This window comes from Rhincodon typus, chromosome 12 (genome assembly GCF_021869965.1).
Source record: "Rhincodon typus isolate 14 chromosome 12, sRhiTyp1.1, whole genome shotgun sequence".
Lineage (NCBI taxonomy): Eukaryota > Metazoa > Chordata > Chondrichthyes > Orectolobiformes > Rhincodontidae > Rhincodon > Rhincodon typus.
The window spans coordinates 44,879,676-44,906,331 of NC_063343.1; the positions used below are offsets into that span (position 1 = coordinate 44,879,676).

At 40.9% G+C, this 26,656-nt stretch overlaps 1 protein-coding gene across 1 annotated transcript in view; it reads left to right on the plus strand.

Moving 5' to 3' along the window:
* Window positions 1-26,656, plus strand: part of LOC109912236 (cyclin-dependent kinase-like 3) — a 73,634-nt gene that overhangs the window by 10,426 nt on the left and 36,552 nt on the right. The window contains exons 2-6 of the mRNA XM_048603983.1: window positions 4,811-4,950; window positions 7,817-7,905; window positions 10,403-10,550; window positions 15,587-15,963; window positions 22,492-22,561. Of these exons, the coding sequence (XP_048459940.1) occupies window positions 4,811-4,950; window positions 7,817-7,905; window positions 10,403-10,550; window positions 15,587-15,963; window positions 22,492-22,561 (824 nt within the window). The remainder of the gene's footprint in view (window positions 1-4,810; window positions 4,951-7,816; window positions 7,906-10,402; window positions 10,551-15,586; window positions 15,964-22,491; window positions 22,562-26,656) is intronic.

The window sequence follows — 26,656 nt, forward strand, 5'->3', positions numbered from 1 at the left end:
GGGGGAGGGGGTGTGTTGGAGGCGGGAGAAGGGGTCAGTAGAGGGAGGGTTAGGTGGAGGGGGACAAAGGTGAGCCCTTTACAGAGGAGACAGCAACACTCAGCCCTGCCGAGTCTTCACCATCCCCCCAGACCTGCCCCTTACTGATGACGAACGGTCAAAAAGAATACCCTTCGTCCTCACATATCACTCCACCAACCTCCGGATCCAACGCATCGTCCTCTGACACTTCCGCCATCTGCAATCCGACCCCACCATCAAAGACATTTTTCCCTCCCCACCCTTATCTGCTTTCCGGAGGGACCAGTCTCTCCGTGACTCCCTTGTCCGCTCCACACTCCCCTCCAGCCCCACCACACCCGGCACTTTTCCCTGCAACTGTAGGAAGTGCTACACCTGCCCCCATACCTCCTCCCTCACCCCCATCCCAGGCCCCAAGAAGACTTTCCACATCAAGCAGATGTTCACCTGCACATCTGCTAATGTGGTATACTGCATCCGCTGTACCCGTTGTGGCCTCCTCTACATCGGGGAAACCAAGCGGAGGCTTGGGGACCGCTTTGCAGAACACCTACACTCGGTTCGCAATAAACAACTGCAACTCCCAGTCGCGAACCATTTCAACTCCCCTTCCCATTCCTCAGACGACATGTCCATCCTGGGCCTCCTGCAGTGCCACAACGATGCCACCCGAAGGTTGCAGGAACAGCAACTCATATTCCGCTTGGGAACCCTGCAGCCCAATGGTATCAATGTGGATTTCACAAGCTTCAAAATCTCCCCTCCCCCTACCGCATCCCAAAACCAGCCCAGCTTGTCCCCGCCTCCCTAACCTATTCTTCCTCCCACCTATCCCCTCCTCCCACCTCAAGCTGCACCCCCATTTCCTACCTACTTACCTCATCCCGCCCCCTTGACCTGTCCATCCTCCCTGGACTGACCTATCTCCTCCCTACCTCCCCACCTACACTCAGCTTTACTGGCTCCATCCCCGCCTCTTTGACCTGTCTGTTTCCTCTCCACCTATCTTCTCCTCTATCCATCTTCTATCTGCCTCCCCCTCTCTCCCTATTTATTTCAGAACCCCCTTCCCCTCCCCCATTTCTGATGAAGGGTCTAGGCCCGAAACGTCAGCCTTCCTGCTCCTACGATGCTGCTTGGCCTGCTGTGTTCATCCAGCTCTACACCTTGTTATCTCAGATTTTCAAGCATCTGCAGTTCCTACTACCTCTGATACTTCTTAAACTCTTAACAGCTGCTTCAGCCTTTTTTTTTCATGTTTAATGAGTACAAGGGATGAGTACAAGAGATGAATTAAGTACCATCATCATCACTGGAGAAGTAGATATAGACAGACTAATGGGCTAAAGAGGGATAAGTCCCCTGGTCCTGATCATTTGCATCATAGGATCCAAAAGAAGGTAGCTTCAAAGACTGGATACATTGGTTGCAATTTTCCAAAAATCTGTGGATTCTGAAGAAGTGCCAGAGGATTGGGAAACTGGACCTTATTCCAAAGGGTGGGAAGTTAAAAGCAGGTACTGACAAGTTGATTGGCCTAACATCTATGTTTGGAAAGATATTAGAAACAATTATAAAGGAAATAATAGCAGAACATTGTGAAAATCACAATCTAAACCAAACAAAATCAGCATGGCTTCGTAGAAGGGAAATCATGTCTGACTAATTTGTTAGTTTTTTAAAGAAGCCTCAATTAAAGTGGATAGAGGGGAACCAATAAATGTGTTTTATTTGGGCTTTCAGAAGGCTTTTGACAAGGTACCTCACAAAGGTGTTGGAGGTAGAATATCGGTATGGGCAGGGAATTGGTTCACGGGCAGGGAACAATGAGTGGGGATAAAGTTTCAGGTTGGTGACCTGTGACCAGTGGTGTTTCACAAGGATCAGTGCTGGGATTGCAACTGTTTACCAAATATATTAGTGACTTGGAAGAAGGAAGCAAATGTACTGTAGCCAAATTTGTACACATTATAAAAGTTCCAAGCAGGATGCAAATAGTTTACAGAGAGACGAAAACAGAAGTTGCTGAAAAAACTCAGCAGGTCTGGCAGCATCTGTAAAGAGAAATCAGAGTTAATATTTCAGGTCCAGGAACTCTGTCCTGAGGAAGGGTCTCTGAACCTGAAATATAAATTCGGATTTCTCTTCACTGATGCTGATAGACCTGCTGATCTTTTCCAGCAATTTTTGTTTCTGTCTCTGATTTACAGCATTTGCTGTTCCTTTGGTTTTTATTTGGTTTACAGAGGGATATTGATAAGTTAAGGAAGTGGGCAAAAATTTGGCAAATGAACTATAATGTGAGAAAGTGTGAAGTTGTTCATTTTGGAAGAGAGAACAAAAGAACAGAATATTATTTAAATGGAGGAAAAATGCAGAAAACTACAATGCAAGGGAACTCGGGGACACTTGTGTACACATCACAGAAAGCTAGCACACAAATGCAGCAGGTATTCAGGAAGGCGAATGAAATATCGGCCCTTTTTTCAAGGGGATTGGAGTATAACAATAGGGAAGTTTTAGTGCAACTAAACAAGGTGCTGTTGAGACCACATCTGGACTACTGTGACTAATGAGACCACGTCTGGACTACTGAGTTTTCAACCCTTTATTTAAGGAAAGATATAATTTCATTGGGGGTAGTTCAGAGAAGGTTCATGAGAATGATCCCTAGGACGGAAGGATTATCTTATGAACAAAGGCTAAACAGGTTGGGAGTTTAGAAGAATGACAGGGGATCGCATTGAAACATATCAGATTCTTAAGGGGCTTGACAGAGTAAATGCTGAGAGAATGTTTCCCGTCATGGGAGAGTCTAGGACCGGAAGGCAAAGTCTTAGAATAAAAGGAGGCACATTTAATACTGAGATGAGGAGGAATTTCTTTTCTATTACCACAGGCACCTATTGGGGCAGAGTCCTTGTGTATATTTAAGGCTGAGATAGAAAAATTCTTGATCATTAGGGGAATCAAGTTTCACAGGGAAAACACAGGTAAGTGAATATGAGGGATGTCTGATCAGACATGATCCTATTGAATCATGGAGTAGGCTATCCTGTTACTTTTACTTATGGCATTATGGTAAATTAGAAATCCAACAAACACAGGGACCTGTTCAAAGCAATTGTGCACTATGTCAGTAAGGCAAACAATGATGTGGTTCCCTAATCAATCAGATTAAAGAATTGTTCATGAGCAACTCAGAGTCTGAACCAAGAAGTGGAAATAGTTAAATTGAATTCAATGTGAAGTCAAATCAGGTGAAGAAAGCAAAATAAAGAAAGGATAAGAAAGATAAAAAGATTGAAAGCAAATGTTAAAATGTATTTAAATTTCATTATTTTAAATATCTACATTCTTAAATCTTTTAAATCTCTGATCTAACAATGCTAGGGTAGTCTAAGTAAAATCAGCAGAAATGAGACTTGAAATTTTCAAGTGTTCATTTCTAGTGGCAGTGAGGTTTTTCAGGAGTGATATATAAGACTCACTGCACTGTTAAAAGTTACTTGCACTAGAGTAGGCAAGATCCAACTATATCTGAGATAACTAGGTGTAGAGCTGGATGAACACAGCAGGCCAAGCAGCATCAAGCCCCTACCTAAAGATTGATCAGTAGCTTGCAGGCTTGAAATCTCACTACCCACAGGCACAAAACTCAGGGAGGCTTTAATCAGTGCAGAGGGGATCTTCCATACTCAGGAACAACTGGCGCCCACTGTTGGGACTACAACCAGTCCTCGTCAAGAAGCGAAGCTGTCTCTTGGAGTTCAGCTGAGTTTGAGGATTTTGTGTGGGCAGGGTTGGAACCCCAGCAAGGGAGTAGTGGGATGGGGGGTGTGGTTTGGATGAGAGAAAATCGTGGGAATGGACAAATAAGTCATGGTCCTGATGGGCACAGGGGTGCCCCTAAAGAAAGCAAATCCCTTCTTTCTCAAAGCAGATTGTGCTGTCAAAGCTGCTGTGCTGTCTACCTAACTTCCCACTTTCTCTACAGACTGAAATTTTTATGGTAGATGTGGACTGGTGCCTCTAAATGGCTGTTAATGATCTATTAGCTTCAAAAGACTTTACGCCAGTTGGGCTGCCTGGTAACTTACCTGACCTGATTTATTTTACATGCTTTCCACCTTCAAGTACAATAGGGGAGTGTAAAATTCAACCCTATGAGGCAAATGCAGCAATTTCACGCAGTTTAAAATATTTGGTGGGAATCTGACGGAGAGGTGACATTTGTGGTATACTTTTGGAAGAATATCACATGTCAGACAGCAATGTCTGGATTTCCATTTTTAGCTGTGTATGTGCAATGACCAGAAGTGGATGTCTGACTTTTAAATAATAATGAGCACTGTTAACCTGACTGTAATTTCTACAGCAAAATCTAGTTCATGAGCTACAAACCACAGGGAGTAAAATATAGCATTATAATATTTAAGCTATATGTCAATACAGATAAATATGAGGCCCTCTCTTACAGAATAAAAACCGAAAGAACTGCGGATGCTGCAAATCAGGAACAAAAACAGAAGTTGCTGGAAAAGCTCAGCAGGTCTGGCAGCATCTGTGAAGGAAAAAGTAGAGTTAACGTTTCAGGTCCGGTGACTCTTCCTCAGAACGTTCCTCAGGACCCGAAACACTAACTCTGTTCTTTCCTTCACTGATGCTGTCAGACCTGCTGAGCTTTTCTAGCAACTTTGTTTTTGTGCCCTCTCTTACCATATCATTTGTTGCAGTTGACTAACATCTTGAGCTGCATTATTCAATTTGTGCTATTTATTTTACTTAGGAAATTTAACACCACGCCTCAAGAGTCTTTTCAGCAAAAATCCTACATTTGCCGGGGTATGTCTACCAGATGTCCAAAGACCTGAATCACCGGAAAAAAGACTGTTAAGGTGTAATCCTTTGTTGACTGTGCTGGTAAAGGTAACATGGAGAGAGAGTCAATTATTATCAGTTACTAGAGGCTTGTGCACTGTGCTTATTTGATTTTCTTAAAAAGGGAATTTAACCCCTTCCAACTCCATTTTGGTTGCACCCTCTCCCTCTCTCTTGAACCTCCTCTTCACCTTTAGTGTTATTACATTGCCCTTAATGGGCTCTGAGCATAAGTTGAACAATTGGAGAAAGGTACTTTAATGGTGTTTAACAAATGAAGAATATCGTAGGTGATTTAACGGTGGGAAAAGATGTTTGGCTGTGTGTGATAGAACTTCTGGATATATAAAAAAGAGAAAACTTAACATTTTCCCACTTTATACCCATTTGCAAACTTTTTGCCCACTTACTTCACCAATCACTATCTCTCTAACCTATTTGTATCCTTGCCTTTCCATTTATTTTTGTACCATCTGAATGTTTGGCCACAGTACATTTGCGTCCTTCCTCCAAAACAGTAATATATGTTGTAAACAGTTACGGTCTCATCATTAATCCCTGTGGAACCCCATTGGTCACAGGGTTACTGTGTGATTTATTGGTATTTTTTGGTCAGATATTGTTGTGCGCTGATGTGCTGTGCTCTTCCATTATTGAGGATGATGTTATTTCAGGAGCCTCCTTCTCCAATGAATTGTTGAATTGTTCACCATCATTCATGATTGGATGTGTTAGAACAACAAAGTTTAGATCTGTTTTGAAATGTATAAAAACTAAAAGAACTGCAGGTGCTGTAAATCAGAACTGAAAATAGAATTTGCTGGAAAAGCTCAGCAGGATTCGCAGCATCTATGGAGAGACATCAGAGTTAACTTTCGGGTTGAGTTCTGAGGAAGGGTCAACAGATATCAGAATTAATGTTTCAGCTTGAGTTCTGAGGAAGGGTCTCTGGAGTCGAAACGTTACCTCTGATGTCTCTCCATAGATGCTGCTGGACCTGGTGAGCTTTTCCAGCAATTTCTGTTTTTAGGGGAAAGTTTTGATCTGATTCATTGGTTGTGGAATTGTTTAACTCTATCTGCCACTTGCTACTTATGCTGTTTGACAGTCACATCGGCTGTTGTGTAGCTTCATCAAGTTGATACCTCACTTTTAGGTATTCCTGATGCTGTTCTTAGCATGCCCTCCTGCAGTCTTTACACCCCTGCTTGATGGTAGTGATAGAGTGGAGTATTCCAGGCCATTGTGTTGCAGATTGTGTTGGAGTATGATTCTGCTGCTGCTGATGGTCCATGTCACCTCATGCACGCAAAATCTTAAGTTACTTGCTCTGTTTGAAGTTTATCCTATTTAACACAGTGATAGTGCCACACAACACAATGTAGGGTCTTCTCAATGTGAGGAAGGGACTTTGTCTCCACAAGGACAGTGCAGTGGTTATTGTTACCAATACTGTCATGACGGATGCATCTACCGCAGGCAGATTAATAAGGATGAGGTCACGTATGTTTTCTCTCTTGTTTATGCCCTCACCACCTGCTGTAACCCCAGTCTATCAGCAATATCTGTTAGGACTTGACCAGCTTCATCAGTACTGATACTGTCAAGCCAAACCTGGTGATGGACACTGAAGTACCTCACCCAGAGTGTATTCCACAACCTTGTTACCCTCAGTGTTTCCTCCAAGTGTTGTTCAACATAGAAGAATACTGAGTCATCAGTCAAGTGAAGGCGGTATGTGGTTATCAGTAGGAGGCTTCTTTGCTCATGTTTGACCTGATGCCATGAAAATTCATTTACTGTTATCATTAAGCACTTAATTACAGATTATTGTTGAATTGATCATCTGCCATGGTAGGATTCAAACCCCGGTTGCCAGAACATTATCTGGGTTCCTGGATTACTCATCCAATAGCAATATCATCAAATACTAACGCATTACGTCTTCTACAACTTCAGAATGTACTAAAGGGGCTCTATAGCCAATGAAGTACTATTTAAGTGTAGTCATTTGTTGTATTGTAAGAAATTCAGCTGTCAATTTGTATTCAGCAAGGACCCACAAATGGTGAAATGGCAATGATCAGACAATCTTTATTTCTGTGATGTTGATTAAGGGATAGGTACTAGTCATGACACAAGAGATAACCCATCCATTCTTCTTCAAAATGGTGCCACATGATTTCTTATGCCTACCTATTTGTGTATATGGGGTTAGCATCCCATCTGTAACATACTCTATTGTTTTTAAAGAGCAAGGATTTAATTAGCTAGGAACCAGTTGTATGTGTACCTGTTCCAGCAGAAAACATTCACATCTGCATTGGAGAATCAGCTGTTGTGTGTAATGTGACACTGGCCTAAGCACTCTTCTAGCTTGCAGCATGACAATTGAATGAAAGACAAAGAACTCTTAGATTTCCAAGCCTAAATTGTGATTATTTCAAATATCTTGTAACCCGAAGACATTCAAAACATATAACAGTTCCAGAAGATGGCGCATCTGACAGGTCAGCACTTCCTCAATATTCCTTTAGAGCAGCTGAAATAGTTGTGTCCAATTTGTGTGTTTGAATATATGACCTTCAGACACAGAGGCTAGGGCTATACCCAATGAATAACTGCAGGAGCTATTGAGGAGCTTTGCAAATCCACTTTTTTTGCTCTCATAAAATGAGATTCTCCTTCTAATACGAAATACAATGATAAGATATCATCTTTGAAATTAATTCTGTGATGACTTCTGATTAAGAAACTTGAACTCCTAGTTATTCAACTACAACTAATTTTGGGTACCAGACTAAATTACTTTGACTGGTTTAATTATTGCAATTTCCATTTTTGGTCCCTCAATAACTGAGAGACAGTTACAGGTTTTTCTTGACAGATGTATCGATTTATGATACTTTCACAGAAATGCTTACAAATGGACCCGGACAAGAGATCGTCATGCACTGAGCTGCTGAAAGCTGAATATTTCACAGCAGATGGATTCTCAGAGAAGTGAGGACATTTTCATTCAGAGAAAAAGTGATTTTACTGGATATATGTAACATTGCAGATTATTTTTCTCATAGTTTATTGAATAAGGATTCATACATTCATGGACATGTAAGACATAATGTACAATTGGGCTGATTTGTACATGGAGGATTATTCTCCTGCAACCACCAACCCACTCAGTATAAATGTGGATCTTAAACTGCCAGCTCAGAAGTTGGATTCCCTGCTGTGGTAATATGCTGGAAACAGCTTGAATTGGTCCAGAATAGAAGCCTCCTATTTGCGAGGAAGTCCCACCCTAGCGAGCAGCTGGCCAATCTGATCGGTGTTGGTTCTTTCTCATAGTGTCTGAAGATTCAGTAAGTGTGGCCTAGCCTGCATCATCCCAAGAGTAAGTTATCTAAAGGCTCAATCTCTCACATGACTTCTCAAAGTCAAATGGCAGAGATGTGACAGTCGTTTATTTGTCTATTTGTTCAGCTTGGTATTGGTATGTTTGTACCGCAGATTAATATTGTGTGTTATTAAAATGGTGATAGAAGTTGCTTCTTCATGTCAGGGTCTACACAAGGGGTTTTGGATTTCAGGACTGTTGGGGCTGGTTCTGGAAGAGTTGGAACCTGTATAAACCAAAGAAGTTGTATTTCAGCAGGGATGTCAGAGTCCATTTGTGCTATTGGAGAGGATTTAAACTAACTTTGCAAAGAGATAAGCACCCGGGTGTAGATTCAGATGGGAGGGAAGAAAAGTTTGAAACTCAAGGCAGAAAATGTGTAAAAAATGTGGAAAACAATGGAAATAAAAGCTAGAAAATAAGCGAGAAAGGAATTGCTAATTAAAGGTATATATTACAATGCAAAGTGTTTGGTTGAAATGGCAAATGTGCTGAATGTGTAGAAAAACACTTGAAAGTATGATATTGTAGCTGTTACAGAAACATGGCTCAAAGGAGGACAGGACGTGCAGTTCAGCATTCCTGGCTATTGGGTTTTCAGGTGAGATAGAGAAGAGTGAGAAAGAAAAGAGCATCACAATATTAGTTGCAGACACACAGCTGTGAGCAGTAATGATATGTTAGAAGGATTGTCAAATAACACCACGTAGATTGAAATGAAAAACAAAGAAAGGACAGTCACGCTGGTGAAAGTACACAATAGACTCCCAAACAGTCAGAAGGTGATAGTAAAACAAATTATTAGGCAAATTGCTGATAAGTACAAAACAAATACATTAATAATAGTAGTGGATCCGCAATGACCCCAGTATTAACTAGAATCAGTGTAGATTATAGTGAATGCAGAATTCCTAGATTGCTTTCAGGAGAGTACTTTTTGCTAGTCTATAAGAATGCAACAAGAGAAGTAACAATTTGGATTTAGTTTTATGGAATGAAGTGGGATGGGGTAAGGGTTATCAGTGGGATAACATTTAAGTGGCAATGATCATAATTTGCTTAGATTATGTGTAGTTATGGAAAAAAAATGACAAGGATAGGCCAGGAGGAGAAGTTCTCAAATGGGGCAAGGACAATTTTAATAAGCTGAGATGTGATTTATCAGAAGTGGACTGTAAATAGTTACTGTTAGTTGAAAGATTAAAAAAAACATATTGAGGAGGTTCAAGGAAAATATGTTCCTAGATAGAAAAAGGGTGAAGTTACCAAATTCAAAGCTTCCTGGATGTTGAAGAACATGCAGGTAAGATAAAACAATAAAAGGAATCTTACATCTGTTACTCAAGACTAGTACCATAGAGGCCTAGAGGAATACAAAAAATACAGTGATGACATTAAAGAGGAAATTAGAAAGGCAAAGAGTGCATGAAAACAATTTTTTCTTTTTTATTCATTCACGGGATGAGGGTGTCGCTGGCTAAACAGCATTTATTGCCCATCCCTAATTACCCAGAGGGCAGTTAAGAGTCGACCATTTTGCTGTTGGTCTGGAGTCACATGTAGGCCAGACCAGGTAAGGATGGCAGTTTCCTTCCCGAGAGGACATTACAGAACCAGATGAGATTGTGCTGACAATTGACAATGGATTCATGGTCACCATTAGATTCTTAATTCCAGATATTTATTGAATTCAAATCCCACAAGAAATTTTACAAGGAAAAGTCATAGTCCTTTTGTTAAGTAAGTGAACCGCATTGCACAAATAACAAAGGAAGGAATAGGGCATACGGTAACTAGTGTGTGAATTAAAATGATGTAGTTATGTTTCACAATGAACAGGTTGTGTTTGTTTTCACAAAACTATAGAATAAAGCTGTTGGGGCGAGGGAACGGTTTAGCTGGGAGCAGCGACTTTGTTTCAGTGAATTGGGCTGGTTATTGGTTTCCGCAATAAATATGTTTTAAGAACCTGAATCACCAAAAAATGGATGTGTTCATTATGGAAGTTTATTGTGATTGAATGACAATCATAGTAATAATAAATCACAAGAACTCTGAGGTTTGTTTGCAGGATCCTTTGAAATACTTGGTTGTATTTTGCAGATTTATACCAGAGATTCAAGCTCAAGTTCTTAAGGATATGAAAGATAATCCACTTTTAGTCAGAAAACGTAAAAACATCAGCAAAGAAATTATTGAATATGAAAAAGCGATGTTAACCGTCAAACAAGGTGCTAAAAAGCATGGAAAGGTGAGAATTCTTGGGTTGCTGTATGAGATTATTATTCCAACACGTTGAAAGGGTGAATATTCACTGACACCATTTTAAAAAGCACTGAATGGGCCAAGAGTTGGATACTGGAACCTCATTGTTGGGATGTAGGATTCTATTCCATTTACCTATGTCCAAAAAGCTCAACTGCAATATAATACAAGCATAGAAGTTCCCAAATATCAATGGAATCACGCCTGAAATAAGTCCAACTAACTCCAGAAAGCTTAGTAACACAGAGCATTGATTGACCTGCAAAGTGACAAGTGACAAATGCCAGATAATGATTGTCTCCAATAAGAAACAATTTATCCATCACCCCATGATACTCAATGGCACTACCTCACTTAATTCCACACTATCAATATCCTGGGGGCTACCATTGACTAGAAACTCAATTGGTCTAGCAATGTAATTCATGGAACAGTTCAAAAGCTAGGAATACTGTAGTGAATAACTCACCTCCTGACTCACCAAGTTCTGTCCACCATCTACAAGCACAATTCAGGGAGCAGTGGAATACATCCCACTTGCCTGGATGGGTGCAGCTCCAACAACACTCACAAAGCTTGACACCATCCAGGACAAAGCAGCTGGCTTGATTGGAACCATATTGACAAACATCCACCACTGATACTCCGTAGCAGCAGTGTGTACCACCTTAAAGGTGCACTGCAGGAATTCACCAATGATCCTCAAACAGCACCTTCCAAATTCATGACCTCTTCTATCTAGAAGGACAAGAGCAGCAGATACATGGGAACATTACCACCTACAAGCTCTCCTCCAAACCACTCACCATCTGACTTATATCACTGTTCTTCAGTGTCATTGAGTCAAAATCCTGGAGTTCCCTCCCTGATGGCATTATGGTTGTACCTACACTAAATGCACTGTAGCAGTTCAAAGAGACAGTTCGCCTCCACCTTTTCAAGGCAGCTAGAGATGGCCAATAAATTCTGGCCAGCAGCACCCATGTCCCACATGTGAATATAAAAAGAAACTCCCAACTGCTTCAGCTCAGACAACCCAAACTTGGCAGGCATTGACTTGCATGGGTTGTTGCCAGCAAAGTCCTCAGTGACAGTTTAAGGTGAGAGATGAAAGACTTAAAAAGGACCTCTACCATGTTCTTCTGCCCCTATATTTTGAAATTCAAATCCCAAATTATAATATACCTTTCATTGGACCGCCCCCAAAGATAACAATGAAAAGGTTATCTTGAGGTATTTTCATTTTCTATCAATGTTTGTTCTTATCGCTATTACCATATTACAATAAACACAGTGATATTCATCACCTTTTTCCATGCACGCCCATTTTGACCAGGGAAATAATTTTCCTTTACTTTTCATCTTGATAAAGTGCCCACTGAAACATTGTTCTTTGGAGCCATGTAAATGATCCTTAATTTGTATGGCTATAACATTAAACCCTCTAATAAGATAGTCTTCAGTTTCTGGTCAAAAATCTCTCCAGAAAATCTAAAGATTATTATCTATATAAGTTCCTGCAGAGCTGTTGCTTATGCAAGCATTGAATTTCCATATAGCTAACATAAGACTCATTGTCTCATTCTCCACAATTGAAAATTTGCATTGACTTGCATTTACGAGTTGAGAAGAATAACTGGCCTTTTGAGGCAATTCCCATTGACAAAACACAGCACCTGTATCAATATTGCTCAACGGGCAGTTTGAATGACTTTTCATAATTTGGTGTGCTAAAACCAGTGTGGTTTTTAGCACAGCTTTAAAATTTTTGACACACCCTTGAAATTCTTTTATCCGTTCAAATATTTGCCTCTCTTCAATTAAAATACTGAAGGAACAATAAAGTGCCAAGATTCCAATAAAATCCTCTCAAGCCACATAATCGCAGAATTTCACGTTTTGTCTTGGGCACACAAAAGTCCAAAGCAGTCTTTTTTGCTTTCCTACATGCTGTTTGACCTTGTCTCTTGCCATGCATCAAGACTTTTGCTTTGGCAATTCACTTCTAGGCAGATTTTTCTCGAAATTACTTCTTTGTAGCTGATCAAACAGCTCCTTCAAGTAGCAAAGATTTTCTTCCTAGATTTGACTGAACACAGCCAAGTAATCTGTATAGATAATGCAGCTACTTAATCAATGCACAGCTTTGTTGATTAGTCATTGGAAATTTGCTCAACCTATCTTAAAAAAATTACTTTTACAGAACTAACCCACAACGCTGCTGAAATTCAAATCCTAAAATATGGTATATACATTATATAGATAGAAACATGAAAAATAGGAGCAGGAGTCAGCTATTCAGTCTTGCGAGCCTGCTCCACTATTCAATATGATTGTGGCTGATCACCCAGCTCTATTCCTGCTTTCTCCCCATACCTTTTGATCTCTCTAGTCCTAAGAACTGTCATGTTCTTGAAAACATCCAATGCTTTGGCCTCAACTGCTGTCTCACAGTGCCAGAGATCCAGGTTCGATTCCACCTTCAGGTGACTGTCTGTTTGGAGTTTGCACATTCTCTCCGTGACTGTGCAGGTTTTTTCCAGGTCTTTCGGTTTCCTCTCACAGTCCAAAGATGTGCAAGTTGGGTGGATTGGCCATGCTAAATTGCCCGTAGTGTGCAGGGATGTGCAGGTGAAGTGGATTACGAGGATAGGGTAGAGGTGTGGATCTGGGTGGGATGCTATTCGGAGGGTCAGTGTGGACTCAGTGGGTCGAATGGTCTTCTTCCACACTGTGGGGATTCTGTTATTCTAAATGCATTCGGGCAAAAGAGTGACTAGGGAGAAAATAAGGCCCCTTAAAGTTCAATGTGGCCGTCTATGTGTGGAACTGCAGGGAGGTGGTCGAGACACGAAACAAGTATTTTGCATCAGTATTTACTGTGGAGAAGAACATGGAAGTTCGGGAGCTTGGGGAAATAAATAGAGATGTCTTGAAAAGAGTTTATTTTACAGAAGAGGAGGTGCTAAGTCCTGGGACCTGATCAGGTGTTTCTCAGAACTTTGTGGGAAGCTAGGGAAGAGATTCCTGGGCCCTTTGTTGAGATATTTGTATCATCAATAGCCAAGGGTGAGGTGCTGGAAGACTGGAGGTTGGCTAATGTGTTGCCCCTATTTAAGTAAGGCTGTAAGGAAAAACAAAGGTACTACAAATTAGTGTGTCTTATGTCAGTGGTGGGTAAGTTGTTGGAGGGGATTCTGAGGGACAGGATTTATTCATGTGGCAAAGGAAAGAACTGATTAGGGACAGTCAGCATGACTTTGTGGGAGATCATATCTCACTAACTTGCTTGTGTTTTTTGAGGAGGTGACAAAGAAGATTGATAAAGGCAGAGTGGTAGACGTTGTCTATATGGACTTCAGCAAAGCGTTCGACAATGTTCTGCATGGTAGACTGGTTAGTATGTTTAGATCACATGGGATCCGGGGGAGCTGGCTAATTGGATACAAAATTGGCTTGAAGGAAGGAGACAGAGAGTGGTCATGGAGGGATGCTTTTTGGAATGGAAGCCTGTGACCAGTGGTGTGCCACAATGATCAGTGCTGGGTCCATTGCATCTTGTTATTTACATAAATGATTTGGAAGCGAATATAGCAGGTATGATTAGTAAGTTTGTTGAAGACACTAAAGTAGATGTTGTCATGGAAAGTGAAGATAGTTGTCTCAGAGTACAACGGGACTTTGATCAGATGGGCCAATAGGCCAAGGAGTGGCAAATGCAATTTAATTTAGATATATGTGAGCTGTTGCATTTTGGTAGGGCAAGCTAGGGCAGGACTTATACCCTTAATGGTAAGGCCCTGGGGAGTGTTGCTGGACAAAGAGACCGAGGGGCACTGGCGTATAGTTCCTTGAAAGCGGAGTCGCATGTAGACAGGGTGGTGAAGAAGGTCTTTAGCATGCTTGCCTTTATTGGTCATGATATTGAGTGTAGGAGTTGGGAGGTCATGTTGTAGCTGTACAGGACGTTGTTGAGGCCACTTCTGGAATACTGCATACAATTCTGGTTGCCATTCTATTGGAAGAATGTTGTTAAACTTGGTAGGGTGCAGAAAAGATTCTCAAGACTGTTGCTGGGACTGGAGGGTTTGAGCTATAGGGAGAGGCTGAATGGGCTGGGGCTATTTTCACTGGAGCATTGGAAGCTGAGAGGTGTCATAACGGGCATGAACAAGGTGAATAGCCAAGGTCTTTTCCCTGGGGTGGGGGCATTGGTTTAAGGTGAGAGGTGAAAGATTTAAAAAGGACCTGAGGGGTAAATTTTTTCACACAGAGGATGGTGCATGTATGGAATGAGCTGCCAGAGGAAGTGGTGGAGGCTGGTACAATTACGACATTTAAAAGGCATCTGGATGTGTATATGAATAGGTCGGGTTTAGAGGGATATGGGCTAAATGCTGGCAAATGGGACTCGGTCAGATTGGAATGTTTGATCGGCATGGATGAGTTGGACTGAAGGGTCTGTTTCCGTGCTGTATGACTTTATAACATAACAGTGGTAAAGTTTGTAATTTCAAACCGAGTTAAATTAGTAGGCTTGATATTTTACTAAGCATTTTGTGAATTCTTAAATTAAGAACAATTTTGGGATTTGAGCTGTCAAGTCAAGAAACATCACAAAGTGTAATCTCTGTTCAGTATCTGGCCCCACCACAACTCAGATCAGGAACGTAGCAGCTTCAGAAAAATAATGCTGTGTACTTCATTGCAATAGGAATAACATACGTTCCTACAAGAATGCACATCATATCAATCTAAACCTTTACTTTGTATCTGTAATAGAACGTCAATTGCTTTTGCTTTTCAGAAAATGTCAGACTTTTTTTACTCAAGATTGACACATGCAACATTTATTTTGAGACATTTGAGTGCTTCAATATTTGAAAACAAAAACTTATATGGTCCAATGGTTTGTGCTTTTAACTGGATAAAATAAATTCAAGAAGCTCCAAAAAATTTTATGGTGTCTAGCTTATTATTTTACATTTCTCAAACATGCAGAACAAATTTATTTTAATGTAGGATGTCACAAAGGATAAGGAACCTAAAAGCAGGAAATACAAACGTACAAACGTAAAAGCAGAAACAACAAAGGCAGAAAAAGTGGACAATCCAATTGTCTGGAAATCCTCTCTAACGCCTCAAGAAGCCATCCAGGGAAATTTTTCAGAAGGAACTGAGGGGAAGCATACAGGAACAGAAGGGAAGAATACTAACTGTAATAAAACAAATTCAGCAGCCACTTCTGCCAGGGATTTGAACAATAGTGAGGAAGCTCTAAACTCTGCAACATCAGCCAGCATCCCTCCAATTGGCATGCATAGTGGAATGACTACTTCAGCAGTTTCCAACAAAAATATCAATACTGACACCAATGATACTTCAGTGTCAAACTCAAGGTAATTACTCAGGAAATATAGTTTAAAACAATTGTATGGTCATCAATAATATACTAGTCCATGAATAGATTCTTCTGTGAGACTGTATTAAAAATCTTTCATGCATTGCATAGTTGAAGTCACAGCTGTTAGTTTGGCAAGGTTTTCTGGTGACTTGCAGTTGGTTTATTTTTGGTTGTTATAAGTATACTGGTAAGGAGCAAAGTAGAATAAAACCTACATAAAATAGTCCCTTTTTGACTGTGACCATGGAGAGTGCCTTACAGAGGAAGTACTGAGTTAATAGTTTGAGAAAAAGTCATACTCACATTCAGACAGACAAAATCCTTAGGCAATGCTTTGTTGCATAATGTTTTATTACCATATCTATAAATAAAACATTTGCTTCCGGGGCCAGGAGTTTTAGGACAAGGGAGTTCCCCTTCTGGAATCTGATTAGCCAGCAGCTTTCTACTCCCAGAAGTGCCAGATGCTACAGTAGATTTGCTTGGCTTTGCAAGCAATCCCAGAATCTAACTCCAGGGAACTCAGGACAAAGTAAGTGTGGTGCTTTCAGAGCTGAAGCAGAGGTGAGGCACAGAATAGTGGGCAGAGAGTGGAGTGAGGATGTTGGTGGAGAGGCTAGGGGACGTGAGGTCAAAGACGGAGCATTAGCAGGTAACAAACCTGGTTGAAGAGCACTCAATGTTGAAAGGAAGCATTTTTTGGCCTACCTTCCATCTGAGGCCTTAACAAGATCAATTTCCAGGTTTACCCCTTGCCCCTGAACCCCTCCCACCAAGCTGAAAACCAAGACTAGGTGGCAAACAGCCTCTCAGTAACCATTAATTTGCCACATTAGGACATTATTGGGACGAGGATGGGCTGAATGGGCTAGGCCACATCTATTCCACAGTAAAACCATAGAGAGGTTGGAGCAGGTGAGAGGCAAATAGGATGGCCACACAAGGAATTTTAAATCCTTCCCCCTCACCCCATCACCACCAGCAGCAAACCTGCTAATGGCAGAGTGTAAAATTCTGCCCAGAAACAGAACAGTTCTGAAGAAGGGTCACTGGACCCAAAATGTTCACTGTGCTTTGTCTCCACAGATACTGCCAGACCTGCTGAGTTTCTCCAGCAATTTCTGTTTTTATTTCAGATTTCCAACATCTTCAGTTTTTTTTTCAATAAAACTCTGCCATTTGTTTTTCAACGGAAGGCATATGTTGCAGAAACAGATCACTGTTCTTATTACTACCTGGAGCTTGCCCCTTTTTTTTACTGGTTTAGTCGGCATTTCACTGTCATCTAAGTATAAACTAAGTCTTAATTTAATCCTATTATGTATTGTATTAAATACAGGTAGATGGAACTTTGAGGTTAAAAATAGACCATCTTCAAGCCTGTTCCTACAACATGACTAATCTGTTTGTAGTCTCATATCCACCTAACTGTGTGCAGCTCTTGTTCAGAAACTTTGTCCCCTCGTTTTGGTCTCCACCCATCTCCCAATATCCACCCTATCAAGTCCTCTCAGAATCTTATGTGTTTGAACACGATCACTTCTCCTTCTTCTAACCAGCAGCATAAGGGAGAAATAGTGGATGTAATATATTTGGATTTTCAGAAGACGTTTGACAAGATATCACATGTTAGGCTACTTAATAAGATAAGGGCTCATGGTGTTAGAAGGTCTAAAGTAAAATGAATAGAGGATTGGCTAACTAATAGAAGACAGAGAGTTGGGTTAAGGTGGACATTTTCAGGATGGCAACCTGTAACTAATGGAGTACCACAGGGATCAGTGCTGGGATCACAATTATTTACAAGATACATTCATGACTTGGATGAGGAAGTTTGTAGACAAGTTTGCATATTACTCAAAAATAGGTGGGAGGGCGAGTGGTGAAGATGATACAAAGAGTCTGCAGAGGGATATGGACAGATTAAGTGAGTGGGCCAAAATTTGGCGGATGGAATATAATGTGGGAGAATATAAGGTTATGCATTTTCACAGGAAGAATAGAGGAGTTGAATATTATTTAAATGGAGAAAGACTGCAGAAAGCTACAGGACACAGAGATTCAGGAGCCTTCATCCATGAATCACAAAATACTAGCATACAAGTCCGGCAAGCACGAGGGAAGGCAAATGGAATGTTGGCCTCCATCTCAAAGGGAATGGAGTACAAAAGAAATGAGGTTTTGCTAAAACTATACAAGGTGCTAACCGGATCACAGCTGGAATAATGTGAACAGTTTCGGGCTCTTTATCTAAGGAAAGATACACTGGTATTGGAGGTAATCTGGAGAAGATTCACTAAGCTGATTCCAGGTGTGGAGGACTGTCTTATGAGGTGAGATTAAGTAGGCTGGGCTTGTACTCATTGGAAGTTAGAAGAATGAGAGGCCACTAATTGAATTGTGTGAGGTTCTGAGGGGACTTGATAGGGTGGATGTGGGAAAGCTCTTTCCTCTTATGGGGAGAGTCCAGGACCAGAGGTGATAGTCTCAGAATAATGGGTCAGACATTTATGACAGAGATGAAGAGGAATTTCAGCTCTTTGAGGTGAATCTGTGGAATTCTTCACCAGAAAGGGCTGGTGTGGCTAGGCCATTAAGTTATTTTTATTCTTTAATCTTTATTTATTCATTTGTGGGAAGTGGGCGTTGTTGGCCGACGAGCGTTTATTGCCTGTCCCTTGTTGCCCTTGAGAGGGTGATGATGAGCTGCCTTCTTGAACCACTGCAGTCCACCTGACGTTGGTTGACCCACAATGCCATTAGGGAGGGAATTCCAGGATATTGACACAACAACAGTGAAGTAACAGCGATATATTTCCAAGTCAGGATGGTGAGTAGCTTGGAGGAGAACTTAAATGTGGTGGTGTTCCCATATGTCTGCTGCCTTTGTCCTTCTAGATGGAAGTGGTTGTGTGTTTGGAAGATGCTGTCTGAGGATCTTTGGTGAATTTCTGCAGTGCATCTTGTAGATAGTACACACTGCTATTACTGAGTATTGGTGGTGGAGACGGTACATGCTTGTGAATGTAGTGTCAATCAGGCAGTCTGCTTTGTCCTGGATGGTGTCAAGCTCGTTGAGTGTTGTTGGGGCTGCACTCATCCAGGCAAGTGGGGAGTATTCCATCCACTCCTGACTTGTGCTTTGTAGATGGTGGACAGGCTTTGGGGAGTCAGGAAGTGGATTACGTGCCTCAGTATTCCTAGCCTCTGACCTGCTGTTGTATCCACTGTGTTTATGTAATGAGTCCAGTTTAGCTTTTAGTCAATAGTAGCCTCCAGAATGTTGATAGTGGGAGATTCAGTGACGATAACACCACTGAATATCAAGGGGCAGAGGTTAGATTGTCTCTTATTGGTGATGGTCATAGCATGGCATTTACGTGGTGCGAATGTTACTTGCCAGTTGTCAATCCAAGTCTGGATATTGTCCAGATCTTTTTGCATTTGAACATGGACTGCTTCACTTTTTGAGGAGTCACAAATGGTGCTGAACATTTTGCAATCATCGGCAAACATCTCCAGTTTGGACCTTATATTAGAGGGGTGGTCATTGATGAAGCAGATGATGTTTGAGCTTAAGTCAGTACCCTGAGGAAGTCCTGCAGAAATATCCTGGAGCTGAGATGACTGCCTGCCAACAACCATGACCATCTTCCTATGTGTCAGGTATGACTGTAACGGCTGGAGAGTTTGTTCCCTGATACTCAATCATTCCAGTTTTGCTAGGGATCCTTGATGCCACACTCGGTCGAATGCAGCCTTGATGTCAAGGGCTGTCACTCTCACCTCACCCCTGGAACTCAGCATTTTGTCCTTGTTTGAACTAAGGCTGTAATTATGTCAGGAACTGAGTGGCCCTGACAGAATCCAAATTGGGCCTTACTGAACATGTTATTGTGGAGCAGGGCACTGCTTGATAACACTGTTGATGACAACTTTCATCACCTTACTGACGATCGAGAGCAGACTGATGGAGCGGTAATTGGCCGGGTTGGGTTTGTGCTGCTTTTTATGCACAGGACATACTTGGGCAATTTTCCACATTGTCGGGTAGATACCAGTGTTGTAACTGTCCTGTAACAGCTTGGCTAGGAGATAAGCAAGTTCCGGAGCACAAGTCTTCATGACTATTGCCTGAATATTGTCAGGGCCGGTAGCCTTTGCAGTATCTAGTATCTCTGTATATTCAAGGCTGAGATAGACAGATTTTTAATTAGCAAAGGAATCATGGATAATAGGAAAAAGGAGGGAGAGTGGAGTTGAGAACTATCAGATCAGCCATGATTTCACTGAATGATGGAGCAAACTTGATGGGCTGAATAGCTTACTTCTGCTCCTACATATTATGGTCTTATAAGCTGTACATGTTGGGAGTGAATGTTCTCTGAACTGTTTCTAATCCAACTGTATCATTTTTCAAACAAAGTGGCCAAGACCGTACAGAGTACTTTAAATGTGGCCTCACTAATACTCTGTACAGTTGCAATTTTGTATTCTATTTCCCTTGCAAAAAAAAACACAAACACCCCACAGATCTATTAGGCCTTAAAGTCCCTGGAATGTTTAAAGTAATAATTATTGCTGTACAAAACACACTTGCTCATTGTAATATTTTCTGATACCAAACTCAACAACATTTTGAAAAACAGTTCAATTGTTTATGGTTTGCAATCCAGTTGAGTGCATCAAGATAATTCTTTGTAAAACCTAGCAGTTTGTTGTGTCAACTTTAAAAACATAGATTTGTAAAATTAAAAAATGGTCTAGAGTCTGAATTTATATTCGTTTGTGGGGAATGGTGAAAAATAAATCACTGTTCCACTTTGGCTCCATGATAGATACATAATTGCTTAGACATTCTGAAAATGTGCTTCCGTTTCACCTACTGGAGAGTACAGCCACTTATCAATGTCACATTTCTCTTTGTGACACTTATTATCATCCCTTCATTTGAATTTAGATGTTCAAACCCAGCCTCTTCCAAAAAATGGACTATTTTGTGCAATTACTTAGTGGAAATGGGATTGCAATTGCCCAAGTTCTGTTCAAAAAGGCCTGTCATCACTGGGAAAAAAAAACTTTTACCTCATAAATTGATATAAACCCAAGTCTCCAGTATTTGGCTGACATATGGATGAGTTATTTGAAGGAGTAACACAGTCAGGATAAAGGTGGACCTGCAGAAATACTATATTTGGAATTCCAGAAGGCATTTGGTAAGGTGCCACCTCAAATGTTATTGCATTAAAAGTTCATGAGGTAGGAGGTGCCCTATAGCATGGATAGAAGATTGGCTGCCTGGCTGGCTCAAAACAGACAGTTAGCATAAATGGGTCTTTGTCTGATTGACAGGATGTGATGAGTGGAGTCCCATGGGGTCCAAATGCTTACAATTTGCATCAATGATTTAGCTGAGGGGAGCAAAGGCAAGGTAGCTAAATTTGCAGATGACTTCCAAGGGAGTGCGAAAGTATGTTGTGAAGGAGCCTGCGAACAGATAAAGGCAGATTGAATGAGTGGGTAAAAATCTGGTAGTTGGAGTATAATGTGGGAAAATGTGAAGTTGTTCACTTTGGCAGGGTGAATGAAAAAAAGGTATTACTTAAATGAATGATTGCAGAATTCTGGGTACAGAGGGATTTAGCTGTTCTGGTGTATGGGTCTCAAAGCATTGGTATGCAGGTCCAACACATGGTTTGCTGTCTTTTATTGCAAAAGGAATTGAATATAAAAGTAAGGATGTTATGATTGAATTATACAAAGCATTGGTGAGATCAAATCTTGAATATTTGTGTTGGCTTGGTCTCCTTATTTAAGGAAGGATGAAAATGCATTGGAGGTTGCTCAGAGGAGGTTTACTAGGTTGATATCTGGAACAAATGGGTTGTCCTATGAAATATGTTGGTCAGACGGGGCTTTTAACTACTGGAGGTTAGAAGATTGAGGGGTAATTTGACTAAGTATACAACATCCTCCATGGTCATGACAATGTTATGGAAAAGCTGTTTCCTCTTGTGGATCAGTCCAGAACTGGGGTGACAGTTTTAAAATTAGAGGTCACCCTTGCAGGGTAGAGCTGAGGAGAATTTCTTTTCACTCAGAGGGTTGTGTGACTTTGGAACTCTGTCACAGAAGGCAGTGGAGGCAGAGTCATCGAATATTTTCAAGACAGATGTTTGTAGAAACTTGTTAGGCAAAGGAATCAAAAGTTATTGGAAAGTAGATGGAAATGTGGAATTCGAAGCACAAACAGATCAGCCGTGATCTTATTGTGTGGTGTAGCAGGCTCAAGGGGCTGAATAGTCTTTTGTTTTAACCATTTGTGGGATGTGGGCTTCGCTAGCCAGCTTTTATTGCCTGTCCCAAGTTGCCCAAATGACTGCACCTAATTCATGTGTTCGTATTAACTTATCATAACAATTAGATTCCCGATGCTATGTACACCCTATCCCCTGTTTGGCTGGATTAGGTCAAAGACATATTTCTTTTTTGTTGAGAATATAAATTTGTAATTTGTTTTTAGGATGCAAGAAAAGGCGAAGGTGAAAGCAAGCTCTTGTAGCAGCCAGGCAGCAGAAATACTTGTAGCTCCAGTAAGTGATTAGATAACGTGTACTCGCATTAAGAAAGCATGGTTAACTTTTCACTCATAAAGAATGTGTTTTAAAAGTGAAAGCATATTTCCTCCATTAACTAATTAGGTGAAATACATATTTTGAAATAGTGTAGTATCCGACCTTAGAATCATTACTGCTTTATTTTGCTAAATAAGCAAAGTAAATATAGTCCTTGATATAAAAGAGACAATAACTCTAAATAATGCATTGGAATCATAAAAACTATATTATCTTTCCCCTTGTTCTATATTAATAATAACAGCACACTGTAATCATTGTAATTTTCTTTGATACTTCTTAAGGGTTAATATTCTGCCAATCTTGAAACTTTTCACCATACGAATTTAGGTAGGATACTTACCTCCAACCTTTGCTGATGCTACCTTTGGTTTGCCCAGCAAAGGCATGGGATAGCAAATAGAGTGGGCCAGGAGGGGACTTTTCCATGAATAGATTCTCCTCTACTCAATGTTTCAACTTGATGCAAGGTCAAAATCAGGATTCAATATAAAATCTTTCTTTTGCTTTCATGTATTATTCTGGCATTGTGTAATAGCATACCATCCTGGAGTCTAATATGGTCACCATAACATCAGTTTGAAGTTTTTTTGACTTTTCCCCATCTTAAAATGTTTTTGTTTTGTTTTTGTTCTCTCCTCTCCTCCCCTCAAAAATCCAACTTAATACCATTAGTCAGACTAAGAGGTCGGCCAAACAAGCCATTTCTGAACTTCTGCTCTTCAGAAATGTGACTGAAATTGTTTTCTTTTAATGTGCATATATTAGCCAGCTCTGACATTCTGATGATTTAAAAATGGCTTCTTAAATTTCTGGAATGGCGAGTTTATCAACATAAATATCATATAATCGATGCTGACAATGAAAAGAACTTTATACTTCAGGAAAGGCAGCAAGCCTGAAACAGCAAACATAGTTTTGCGTTGTGTCTTAAAGGGAATGGTCTAGGTTGCAGTCCCAGATTGTGACACCACGACTTCCTTGAAGAAAGAAATCTGAATTGTTAGAGAAAACCCATCAGCCACTTTATGGATATCCAGACAGACTGTTTACTGTGTCCACTCCACACAACACACTCACTTTCACAATCACAAACAGTTCCATTTCAATACTGTGCAACTGCTGTGTACATGTCAAACAGTAACACGTTATGCAGGCCCATAATTATTTTTCTGAGGAAGGTATCTATCATATCTTCCTGAGGAAGGGTCACCGGACCCAAAACATTAATCTGTTTTCTCCTCCACAGATGCTGCCAGACCTGCTGAGCTTTTCCAGCAACTTTGTTTTTGTTCCATGTCTATTTTTGTAGCAGTTCCCATGGTTGACTGGTTTATTACCGCTCAATTTGAAGATTACATCTACTGAGAGTCTTGGGTTTCTGCCCTCGGTCTTCCGAGATTTATTCTCAACCCAGAGATCTTTGGGCACATAGGGCAGGATATCCTAAGACGTAGAGGGATCCAGAGTGCAGGATTTGCTTCCATTTCTTTCCTTTATTCATAAATTAGCATGGGGAGGAGTGAGGCATTGTAGATATTTGAAAACAAGGATGAGAATTTTAAAATGAAGGCATTGCTTGACTGGGAGCCAAGGTAGGTCAATAAACACTGGATAGGTGACTAAAGCTTGCTATGAGCAAAAATATGCATAGCAGAGGTTTGGATGATATCAAGTTTTCAGAAAATGGAATATAGGAATTTAGTACGGTGTGTTTTGGAGCAGTCAAGTTTAAAGATAACAAAGGCATGGATGAGGGATTCAGCAGCAGATGATCTGAGACAGGGTGAGGTCAAGTAATATTATGGAGTTAGAAATGGGCAATCCTACAGATGGCGTAAGTATGTGGTTAGAAGCTGATCTCAGGATCAAATGTGACACTAAGGTTGCAAACCAACTGGCTTAATCCCAGACTATTGTCAAGGAGGTGGATCAAGTTAGGGGATAAAGTTTGGAATGGGAGCTAAAACAATGGTTTTAGGCTTCCCAATATTTGATTGGATTCATGTTATATAAAATTACAAGATCATCAGTTAGTGCAGGAATCCTCTGCACACAGAAATTTATATTGCATTGTAACAAGGTGAGTGGGTGGGTAAGTGGAGCTGAGTCTCAAAAAGAACAGCCATGATCTTATTAAATGGCGGGGCAGGCTCGAGGGGCCAGATGGCCTACTCCTACTCCTAGTTCTTATGTTCTTATGTTATGTTCTTAACTTACTAGTGCCTATCTGAAATGCTCCATTATCTAACTACTGTAATGTTTCTATAAGTTGGTCCTTGTGGCTACATTATGGAAAGGCATTGACAGCTTTGAATCATTGAAAGCGTCACGACAGGTGGACAGTTAGCAACCTCTAGCTCAGACCTAAGGCTTTGTTGCAAGAGTTTAATACATGCTTGACTTTCTAGACTAACATCGTATCTGGCACCATGGAGACCAATAATTAGAGAGACACAATGGCAAAATTGAAGTAAGCATGAGAGATGTTTTATTTTCCATTCCCATCTAATGGCATGTCTCTGCATGTAAGCTGCAAGTCAGACTCTAGGAACCTATAGATCTGAGTTCAAATATTAACCTATTCTGTCTTGTCATTTGTCAGAAGTGTCACCTGTCATAAGTGTTTATGCATAGTGACTTAGAAACTAAGTACGGTCCTTTTCTGACTCATTTGAGTGCTGCTGATCTCCTGCTGATTTCCCATTGATTAAAGATCTTTGATATTATGCTGATGTATGATTTTTAAGGTGTCTTTTATGCCTTAAAGATGTCCCATTATGCTTGATAGACAGTCAATCACTTCAATTGTTTCTAGGCAAGCTTAACACCAGATTTGAAAACATTAAGATCCCAGCTGTGAAGCACCAAGATAAATGAGGAATTAGTCTCCTTCAATAGTTTTAGTTGAAGGATAAATATCAGTCAGGATTCTGGAGTTACTCAGGCTTTGAAACACTTTGAGAGCGAATTTCCATGGGGACTTCCTTATTTTTCCACCTGAGTTATTACGACCAATTATGAATTGATCCTGACTCCAGATTTGCCCTTTATGCTCACTCGTGTGATATGAACGCCACTTTTAAGTCAAACAGTTGTTGTCCATCCATAATTGCCCTTCAGAAGTAGTGTTGAGTTACCCACTTGAAGTGCTGCAGTGTCGTGAAGGTAATCCCACAGTGGTATTAGTGAGAGTTCAAGGATTTTGGCCTTGATCTGGTATGAGAACAATGATATATTTCAAAATCAGAATTGTGAGTGGAACCTGCAGATCATGATGTTCCTAAGTGTTCGCTGCCCTTGTTTTTCCACATGGTCAAGTGTATGGAAAGAGTTGTCAACAGGGGTATGAAGAGTTTCTGCAGCACATTTTCTGGATAGTACACTTTGCGCTGGCTCAGGAGGGAGTGAATGCTTAGGGTGCTGAAGAAATTGACTGTTTTGCCTTGGGTACTGTTGAGCTTGATTATTGTTGGATCTGCATTCATCCAGGAAAGTGGAGTTAATTCCATTATATTCCTGACTTGTGCCATGTAAATAGTGGAATTTACCCCATTTATAACCTTCTTTAGCTCCTGAAAAAGATTGCAAAAGCATTCTTTTGTTCAAACTGTCAAAAGACGTATAATCAAGTCTATACATATACATATTAGCCTTAAAGACAACATATTTTGCCAGTCCAGCTCGTCCCCGCCTCCCTAACCTGTTCTTCCTCCCACCTATCCCCTCCTCCCACCTCAAGCCGCACCTCCATCTCCTACCGACCAACCTCATCCCGCCCCCTTGACCTGTCCGTCCTCCCTGGACTGACCTATCCCCTTCCTAACTCCCTACCTACACTCACCTTTCCTGGCTCCATCCCCGCCTCTTCGACCTGTTTGTTTCCTCTCCACCTATCCTCTCCTCTATCCCTCTTCTATCCGCCTCCCACTCTCTCCCTATTTATTTCAAAACTCCCTTCCCCTCCCCCTTTTCTGATGAAGGGTCTAGGCCCGAAACGTCAGCCTCTCTGCTCCTATGATGCTGCTTGGCCTGCTGTGTTCATCCAGCCCT